We start from the raw sequence: 10,477 nt of genomic DNA, 5'->3' as shown, positions 1-10,477 counted from the left end.
AAGCGGACGAAGATGGATGGATGGATGGATGTTTCTTTGTTTTCCGCATAGGTGTTATTTATTGTGGCAATAAATCCTTTTCTGATTCTGATTGTGTGTGTGTTCATGACAATAACAAAGATTATATCTGCAGACAATGGTTAACTATGTCTGGCTTGTGCTGCGTTCAAAACCTTACCCTCAGTCACCTTAACCTTATAACGGTAGGTAAAACCCTGAAAACATGATTTACCAAATCTACCCTTCCCCCATCGGGGGTCGCTACTCTTTGAGAAATACTGCCCTGAAATAATAAAAACCAGTGAGTTCAGCTTCACTACATGGTTCCATTAGTATTGGTCTTACTGTTGCGGGCTCTAAGCGATAGTACAGCGGCTCTGAATCAACATCTGATGCTTCTATCAGTCCCACGCTGGAGTTGACAGGAAGGAGCTGCAAGAGACAAAACTCAGAGTTAACACATCTCCGTTTTGTCCTGATAAAGAAATTCCATCTGAGTGATCGGATCAAGAGTGGACCAGCTCTAAGTACAGATGAAAATGGTGAAAAGGTGAAAAGATCTGATCACTTAGACCACATTCGTAGATGGTCAGGCCCCCATATGGCCCCGTGTTCTATATCTATGTGTGGCCCATACTAGTCTCACACTGCCAGACCTTGCTCCACAGCGCTGCGGAGGTACATTTGTGTCCTGCTGTTGCCTGGAAAACACAGCCGCCGGTAGACAATATCCTTATTTTTAGGGACTGTTTGTTTTTTTATTTAAGGGGCTACCAGGGGTGCTGTGGGAGATTTAGTCAACATAGACTTGACTTTCCCTTTGCCAGCAATACATGTTTCTATGACCCTCCAAAATGATTGGGAAAAAAACAAAGTATTGATGCCTTCTATGCTAGATTGTACTTGGCAAAGGCATTTAGATAGCATAAGAATACATATATCTTAACCTCTGCTTTCTCCTCTCTGTTATGCTGGCTATTTCAGTTGATTTAGTCACTAACACTGTTACTGAAACACAACAATCATGGATACAAAATGCAATGCATTGCACAATGCATTACTGCATTACTTACTATATACTAATTACTTAGTTACTCCTCTAGTAAACTAGTATTCACATGAAATAAAACAATTAAACATTTAGACCATTCAAGAATGCACACTGGGTAATAACCCACATTGACAGCTGGCCCGGCCAATCAGAAATTCAGAGTTAAGTGTGTTGGTGTGCAAAGCACCACAACTATTGAGCTGGATTTGTTCCTGAGGAAAAAAAATGTTTGAGAGAAAAAGTTGTCACACTGATAGCAAATAAAAAGCATTTTATGAGAGAAAAAAAATATTTGAGAGAATAAGTTTTCATACCAATAGCAAAAAATTGTAATATTTGAGACTAAAAAAAGTTTAAATGTAAATGTGAAGTTTTTAAAATTATTTCTAAGACAAAAAATCTCTCTCAAAATACTTTTTTAAACTCTCAAATATATATTTTTTGCTGTAAGTGTGAAATTGTTTTTCTCTCAAAACGTTTTTCTTCTCGCTCTCAAAACCTAAATCTTTACTCTTGATGCAATTTCTTGTTCTCGTCTCAGGATTTTTCTCTCGCTGTGAAAATAATGTCATGGGCGGAGCCACGTTCCTATTGGCCTGTCGGGTGAGCACCGTCTTGTCTTGGGAGTCGATCTGAATCATTACACCCTTGTCACCAGCATAGATGCGCTGCCTTGGCTGAGCATTGATGCTAGTGTTAGCTAACTAGCACTCCGCTTCTAAATAAATACCTTTTAATTATCTTATCACTTTTTAACAGTCAAACTGAAACTCTGGCGGTGAGCTCCAGGTCCTGCAGCCGCGGACAGACCAGGATGCCGAACCCGAGGCCCCGCCGGTTCACGTGAAATGACATCACATGGTATGTGAGGGGCCCTGAAGCTCAACGCCAGGCCAATGCAAATAAGTCAAATAAACTGAACGGGTCCCGATGACCCGAAGCACAACACAAGAGTTAAGGGCCATTTTAAGAAAATGTATGGCTAATTGCAAATTTGGTCTGACCCCTCAACAAAGAATGAAAAGACATACAGACAGACCCCTATTTTCCTCCGGTGGTCCAATCCATTAATACCAAATGGTCCCCTAGTGTCATAAAACAGGGTTTAATTTCCTATACCTTCTCCACAACAAAATTCCCAGGTTATTTTGTCATTAAAAGCTGTAATTATAAGGCAGCGAAATCAGGAAATACGTGAAACACCAGCAACACTCACCTCATTCACGTCCAGTACGTAGTGGCTTTGTGCAAAGTTTGGAGGGTTATCGTTCACGTTTTCAACCAGAACTTCAACAGACTCGCTCACCTTGAAGGGAAGCAGCGACCAAATCATCAGAAACAAACACACAGTGTCTTGACCTTCTCACCGCTGTTTAACATCCATGTTCTTTGGTTCACTAGATAATGATTGGCTTCTTTTTTGTCAAGCTTTGTTGTGATATTGTGTTGTCCACTCACGGATTTGGAGCCGTCTCTGCTGCACTGCACCCACACCACCAGAGCTGCACTGTGGAACGACTGACAAAAACACACACTTTTAACATGCTTTAACTTCATTTAAACACAAGTGCGGATCAGAGTTAAACTATAGTTTAACTTAAATGTAATGTTCTGCAAGAGAACTCCTTGGCCAAAAATGCCAAGAAGCCCTCTTGCAGGACATTACATTTCCTTAGATTTCAAATTGATACTTGATCAAATATATTCATAGCTGAAATTTGATAGGGTTTCATTTTAAAGTTATAGGGATATTTCATACTGTTACTACATTTTCAAGGTCCCACATTAAGCAGCTTCAACTTGTCTTCGATTTACACTGATGTAAGTAGATATACTTTGTTAAAATAAGGTTTAATTTTCATTTGGTTTTGAGTTGTTCAAATCACATCCTTCTAAAGTCTCTCATCATTTCTTCACCCAGTTTCAGACTATCTTCAGGAAGTGCATCACAAACTGAACTGGGCCCTCATTGGCTCTCCTGACTGAAGAATCCCTGAAATCTGTCCATCAGGTCAGTTAACACAATTGAAAGTTCAAAGCTACCACACCTAGGATTCTCTACAGAAAGAAAATGCACCAATGGTAGCGGAGCCCACGGGATATAGAATCAGCTGATATTAGTTTATTGGTGTATGAGTACTGTTGTATATTTTGACCGATAAGCGACAAGACACTCACAGTACATTTCTTTATCAAAATGTTTGCTCAATGGTAAGCGACTATCAGGTAATAGTTCCAAACTCTGGCTGTATTCACCTCATAGTCGAGTCCTTTCTTTACCATCAAGGCGTTCCCTTTCAGGTAGAACAGGTCTTCAGGGTTGACGGTAACGGTCAGCGTCACATCACTCCCGGAGAGGATTTTTACCACCTCGACGTCGGCCGTGTTGTTTTCTGGCACCGCCACAGGGCCCGGAGGAACCGTGCAGACTGAGAGAGGGGAGAGGCAACAGATACATCAGAACATTAAGTCTAGGAGAAGAAAAAACAGGATTAATCATCTAAAGAGATGAAGATCTACAGGACATGCATGTATGATTATTATAAGTTTGTTGAGTTAGTGCACTTTACCTATAGTGTCTCCCCTTGACCCTTGTGTTGTCTTCGAGTCAAATTTTACCCGTTTTCTAAATAGTTTTTTTAAAAATACAGATTTCTTTTTAACTACCCAATTTTATTAACCCACAAATAACACAGATGGATGATTCCATACAACACACGTATCAAGTACAACAAAAGATGGGATCTCTACTTTTATTGAATTTTAGGTGTTTTGTCCAATGTTTTAGCATATGAAAACTAAATTGAAATGTTTTTCAAAACAGTATCCTCTCTGTCCGTGATGAGCCTTCCTTTAATATTGGTCTAAAATCATTCATAATTTCTCCTTTTTCAACTCAAGAATTAGGTGTAATTTTATATAAATTAGGTTAATTGATCATGAATTCCAAAAATAAGTGTGAAACTAGTCATAAGTTGGTGTTTGAGGTGTGTATAGGCTACATGGTAGTGAAAAAAAGCATTCAACAGCAAAAAAAGCGCCAAAGCCATTGAAAAAATAACCAAAAGTGTCAAAAAAGGGACAAAAAAGTGTTGATTTTAAGTTTAGACCCGGGAGGACCTGCATGCATGGTCCAATGGTAGACAACACAAGGGTAAACATGAAAAAACATGGGAAATTGGCCTCACTGATTGCAGTATTTTTCAAAACTTTTCACCACTTGGATTTCTTAGGACTTTTTAAAAGTGATAGAGGAGACTTTTATGATACTAGGTCAGTTGAAAGAGTTTCAATTTGTGTGGGGTCATGTTGCATAATGCCTGTACTGTTTACCTAATCACACGCACAAACTGTACACTGGTGGAAGTATAAGTGGCCTACATTTACTCAAGTGCTGTAGCTAAGTACTTGAGTATTTTCTTTTCATCCTACTTTTTACTTCTACTTCACAACATTTATATGCTTTATTTACTTTGATTCTTGTGCAAAACAGTAAAACATTATATCTAACTTTGAAACTAAACTAAGTTTGCTGCATGCTGTAACTACTGTACGTCTTGCCACTTCCTGTTGTTGCTCTACATGCCTTCTTAAGAATACTTATTTTGTAGCTGTTTTTGTCTTTATGGTCATCTTTGTTGTCATCTGTCTGTAGATGTTAACCTTTAGCCCACTAATGTGTGGCCGTTTCCTGTTGCTCTGGTCTCAAAACATCTCACCAAAGGACTACAGTTGAAAGATAGCCGGTTGGCTAACACTGAAACCTTTACAGAAATGTTCATTTCAATTGCGTGTTGTCCTAAATAAATAAATAAATAAAAGAGCCCGATATGAACTATAATAATAAAGATTTGGCACAGGCCCCTCCCCAGGGTACAGCCAAAACATTACAGTGTACTATGTAATAAAACACAACCTGACAGAAATTCAGCGTATGGAGGCTGGCTGGGGTGGTTGGTCAAACAACACAGGATTTCCTTTGTGTCCCTCGTGTCACATTTACTAAACTCAACAGTCTTGTTCTTCTTTTTTTAAACCCAACAGTCCCATTCTTCTTTTCCTAAAACCCAACTGTCCCTTTGATCTTTACCTAAACCCAACTGTCTCGTTCTTCTTTTCCTAAACCCAACTGTCCCTTTGTTCTTTACCTAAACCCAACTGTCCCATTCTTATTTTCCTAAACCCAACTGTCCCATTCTTGTTTCCCTAATCCCAACTGTCCCGTTCTTCTTTAGCTAAACCCAACTGTCCTGTACTTCTTTTCCTAAACTTAACTGTCTTGTTCTTCTTTTCCTAAACCCAGCTGTCCTGTTCTTCTTTTCCTAAACCCAACTGTCCCGTTCTTCTTTTCCTAAACCTAACTGTCCTGTACTTTTTTCCTAAACCCAACTGTTCCGTTCTTGTTTTCCTAAACCCAACTGTCCCGTTCTTCTTTTCCTAAACACAACTGTCCTGTTCTTCTTTTCCTAAACCCAACTGTCCAGTACTTCTTTTCCTAAACCCAACTGTCCTGTTCTTCTTTTCCTGAACCCAACTGTCCCGTCCTTCTTTTTCTAAACCCAACTGTCCAGTACTTCTTTTCCTAAACCGAACTGTCCAGTACTTCTTTTCCTAAACCCAACTGTCTTGTTCTTCTTTTCCTAAACCCAACTGTCCCGTCCTTCTTTTCCTAAGCCCAACTGTCCCATTCATCTTTTCCTAAACCCAACTGTCCCGTCCTTCTTTTCCTAAGCCCAACTGTCCCATTTATCTTTAACTAAACCCAACTGTCTTGTTCTTCTTTTCCTAAACCTAACTGTCCTGTTCTTCTTTTCGTAAACCCATCTGTCTTGTTCTTCTTTTCGTAAACCCAACTGTCCCGTTCTTGTTTTCCTAAACCCAACTGTCCCGTTCATCTTTTCTTAAAACCAACTGTCCCGTTCTTCTTTTCCTAAACCAAACTGTCCAGTACTTCTTTTCCTAAGCCCAACTGTCCCATTCTTCTTTTCCTAAGCCCAACTGTCCTGTTCTTCTTTTCCTAAACCAAACTGTCCTGTACTTCTTTTCCTAAACCCAACTGCCTTGTTCTTCTTTTCCGAAACTCAACTGTCCCTTTGATCTTTACCTAAACCCAACTGTCCCATTCTTCTTTAACTAAACCCAACTGTCTTGTTCTTCTTTTCCTAAACCTAACTGTCCTGTTCTTCTTTTCGTAAACCCAACTGTCCCGTTCTTGTTTTCCTAAACCCAACTGTCCCGTTCTTTTTTTCCTAAACCCAACTGTCCCGTTCATCTTTTCTTAAAACCAACTGTCCTGTACTTCTTTTCCTAAGCCCAACTGTCCCGTTCTTCTTTTCCTAAACCGAACTGTCCAGTACTTCTTTTTCTAAACCCAACTGTCCTGTTCTTCTTTTCCTAAACCCAACTGTCCCGTCCTTCTTTTCCTAAGCCCAACTGTCCCGTTCTTCTTTTCCTAAACCGAACTGTCCAGTACTTCTTTTTCTAAACCCAACTGTCCTGTTCTTCTTTTCCTAAACCCAACTGTCCCGTCCTTCTTTTCCTAAGCCCAACTGTCCCATTCATCTTTTTCTAAACCCAACTGTCCCGTCCTTCTTTTCCTAAGCCCAACTGTCCCGTTCTTCTTTTCCTAAACCGAACTGTCCAGTACTTCTTTTTCTAAACCCAACTGTCCTGTTCTTCTTTTCCTAAACCCAACTGTCCCGTCCATCTTTTCCTAAGCCCAACTGTCCCATTCTTCTTTAACTAAACCCAACTGTCTTGTTCTTCTTTTCCTAAACCTAACTGTCCTGTTCTTCTTTTCGTAAACCCAACTGTCCCGTTCTTGTTTTCCTAAACCCAACTGTCCCATTCTTTTTTTCCTAAACCCAACTGTCCCGTTCATCTTTTCCTAAACCGAACTGTCCAGTACTTCTTTTTCTAAACCCAACTGTCCTGTTCTTCTTTACCTAAACCCATTCGTCCCGTCCTTCTTTTCCTATGCCCAACTGTCCCATTCTTTTTTTCCTAAACCCAACTGTCCAGTACTTCTTTTCCTAAGCCCAACTGTCCCGTTCTTCTTTTCCTAAACCGAACTGTCCAGTACTTCTTTTCCTAAACCCAACTGTCTTGTTCTTCTTTCCTTAACCCAACTGTCCCGTTCTTCTTTTCCAAAACCTAACTGTCCCGTTCTTGTCCCGTGTGTCACGTAAACATACCATTTATAAGCCCACCCACAATTCTTTCCTTAACCTAACTTCGTCAAAAGTGACGACAATAGTCCCGACCCAACAATGCCAAAGGCACTTGATCAAGCATCTGTATTTTAGGCGATGGGAGTGACAATGTGTGCAAAAAGTTTAACTTGTAAAGTAACTAAAGCTATCAGATGAATGTAGTGGAGTCAAAAGTACAATACTTCTCTCTGAAATGTAGTGGAGTAGAAGTAGAAAGTGGCAAGAAAAGAAAAGACTTAAGTAAAGTACAAGTATCTCAACATGTGGACTTAAGTAGAGCACTTACAGTAAATGTAATCACCACTGAAGTTGTGGGACTTAAACCTAAATTGACCCTTTAAAATGGCAACACTTTTGTATTTTCTATGTTTTTAAAGCATTAGTTCTTGGGGGTCAGGAACCCTTAATCAGCCCCCAATTTAGACCAGATGATAAAATGGATAAGAAAGAAAAAATTTAATTTTAGTTGCATGTAACTGTAATTTCATGTTTTTTTTGTGGTGACATACTGAATTCTTTGACTTCTTCAGGCCTCTAAACATCTTTCGGATAAAGGAAACATTTTTTCCTTTCATTATGGATCACAAGTAGACATAGGGTCCCTAAAGGCTGTGGATCCCTGCTTTAGAGGAGCACAAATTAAAATCATCATCTGTCTTTTTCACTGGCTCTCAGTTGTTTGTTTAAGCTGCACAATACCCTTTTCCAAACTTGCTGATGAGTCAAATCTTTAGGGTTTATGTCAAGTCTGAATGCGATTATTTCATTGGTTTGCTAAGTTGTACTTTATTTGACTGTCTCTTCCATTCTGTACTGAAATCGAATCCCCCAACTTAAGTTGTGTGAAGTAAACATAAATGAACCCTTTGAGGGGGCTCTATTTTTCTAAAGCATTGGATCCCAAACTGGGGGTCAAAAACAGCCCCAGTGGGCCACAAGATCTGATCTGAGAGGGGGGGGTCAGCAAAAATTAAAGGGACGTAAAAAAAAAGAGTATTTCAGTTGCACAGAATTATTTTCCTTTTACTCGTGTGTAATTTCTGCATTTTTCGTGGGAAACAAATGAATCCTTTGACCACTTAAGGTCTTTAGGTCCCTAAAAATCATAATGAGGGACCACAAGTAGACAAAGTGTCCCTAAATGCTGGGAACCACTGCTTTAAAGGAGCTAAACAATTGAAAACATCAACTGTTTCTTTCTCCCTGGCTCTCAGCAGCCTCATCAACATCCACATCCCTTTGTGTCCTCGACAGCGACAGATGATACCCTGCACAGAAATCAGAGCTCTACTCACGTCTTTCAGCCGGACAAACTGTACAAAAGCAGACGACGACAACGATGCATCCGAGGAGAACGTTCACAGGTTTGCTCTTCGATTTCAGTTCCATGTCCTGATTTCAGACGCACTAAACAAATGAAGTCCCAGAGGAGGATGAGGAGCCCGTGGTACCAGCTGGTACTCGTCCACATAATGCCCCGTCTGTGTTGCCCGGCGAGTGGGAGTCGACTACAGTTGCAATGTTTGTGACTTCATCTTACGGGCACATATTGCACTAAGCGCCTGCCAGCAGAGGATTCACAGCCTCCTACTAAAATACTTGCATCTGTTTTAGCTGGATGGGCCAAATTGTATTGGTGGCCCTAATGCATTCTGGGAGGAATCCAGCACGGGAACGCTGGTAGCTGAAAACATTTCTTACATAAATACTTTTCAGGTTGGACAGACCTGTTGAAGGTGTACTGCACACAAATAAAAACAATAACACAAGTACTTTACTCAAGTAGTGTAAAGAAGTAGAATTTCAAGATACTTGTACTTTAATATTCCCATGTCATGTAACTTTATACTTACTTCTGTACATCTCAGAGGTAAATATTGTGCTTTGTACTCTACTACATTTGTCTGACAGCTTTTCAGGTGACAGTTTTTCATCCCCTTCCTCTCCAGAGAAAACCATGTATCTCCAGGTGATGAATGGTTGTGATAAACTGAAGGATGAAGTGTTCCTTTATGTTTTTAATAAAGTCTTTAAAAAGCCTCTCGGATCAGCTGAGAAAAAGCTTCGTCACAAAGCTGAAAACAGGACTGTTTGTCTGACACTGTGAAAGGTTTAAAACCTTTAAGAGATACGTGGTTCTCACAGGACACCGGTGCTACAAACATGCATAATGATCTTATAGACCATGATGCATTGCTGTAGATAGTGATAAGCTGTTTTAGGAAATGACTTATAAACAATAAATTTGTGTTTTGAAGGATTTCCGTTTTCAGTAGGAACCAATACTCTGCTGCACAGACAGGAAGTTGGACAGTGTTGACACATGGACAAACACTTTGTTATTTTTATGGGATTTGTTGACAATTAAAATAACAAATGTTCAGCCTTATCCTCCAATTATTAATCTGCTGACAACCGATTACACAAACACAAATTAAAGTTCCAGAAATGATTTCCTCTCCTTCCTGTCTGATCCCTCGCTCAGTAATAATGACGCAAAGTTACGCTGGCACAAACTGGGACACGTAACGGCTTCACATGTGGACAAGGCACCACTGTGCGCGCACACACACACACACACACACACACACCAACACAACACACACACACACACACCATCTCCTCTGTGTGGGAACAACAAGCTCACAGTGTCATGATGTACATGAAGCCCATACATTATGTTTCCATGCAGAGATGATCCTAAACATGAACACACAACACACACACACAACACACACACAGACACACACACAAAAGACACACACCAAACACAAGACAACCACCACACACACACACACACACACACACACACACACACACACACACACACAGCTTTTGTCTGTGCTGTTTTCCCGTCTGACCACCGGGAGGAGCCTTAACACCAGCGAATGTAAGCTCCTTGATTTAACCCTTGTGTTGGCTTTCCATCAAAATTGAAAATCAACACTTTTCTTGAGGCTTTTTATCGATGTTTTTAACTTTTTCTTAGTTTTTTTTCCTTTTTTCAACACTTTTGATGCTTTTTTTCAATGTTTGCCACATTTTTGACGCTTTCAACACTACGTGACACTAACTGATTAACTTCAGTTTTACAGTTATTTTTGGAATTTATGGTCATTAAACGTCATTTATAGGAAATTATACCTAATGATTGAGTTAGAAAAGCAGAAATCAGGAATTATTTAGACTAAAATTAAAGGAAAGTATGTTGATG

General features: G+C 39.9%; 1 protein-coding gene and 1 long non-coding RNA gene across 2 annotated transcripts in view; one reads left to right on the top strand and one right to left on the bottom strand.

Moving 5' to 3' along the window:
• cdhr5a (cadherin-related family member 5a) overlaps positions 1 to 8,778 on the bottom strand; it is a 22,047-nt gene extending 13,269 nt beyond the window's left edge. Inside the window, exons 1-5 of the mRNA XM_032512123.1 lie at positions 8,559 to 8,778; positions 3,308 to 3,480; positions 2,510 to 2,569; positions 2,268 to 2,357; positions 346 to 432 (exon numbers count right to left, since the gene is read on the bottom strand). Of these exons, the coding sequence (XP_032368014.1) occupies positions 346 to 432; positions 2,268 to 2,357; positions 2,510 to 2,569; positions 3,308 to 3,480; positions 8,559 to 8,652 (504 nt within the window). The 5' untranslated portion in view covers positions 8,653 to 8,778. The remainder of the gene's footprint in view (positions 1 to 345; positions 433 to 2,267; positions 2,358 to 2,509; positions 2,570 to 3,307; positions 3,481 to 8,558) is intronic.
• Positions 1,895 to 10,477, top strand: part of LOC116687306 (uncharacterized) — a 12,355-nt gene continuing 3,772 nt past the window's right edge. The window contains exons 1-2 of the long non-coding RNA XR_004331508.1: positions 1,895 to 2,004; positions 3,278 to 3,283. This is a non-coding gene — a long non-coding RNA (uncharacterized LOC116687306). The remainder of the gene's footprint in view (positions 2,005 to 3,277; positions 3,284 to 10,477) is intronic.

The sequence above is a fragment of the Etheostoma spectabile genome, chromosome 1 (assembly GCF_008692095.1).
Source record: "Etheostoma spectabile isolate EspeVRDwgs_2016 chromosome 1, UIUC_Espe_1.0, whole genome shotgun sequence".
Lineage (NCBI taxonomy): Eukaryota > Metazoa > Chordata > Actinopteri > Perciformes > Percidae > Etheostoma > Etheostoma spectabile.
The sequence above is the reverse complement of the archived record's forward strand: the minus strand, read 5'-3'. Positions and strand labels throughout refer to the sequence as shown.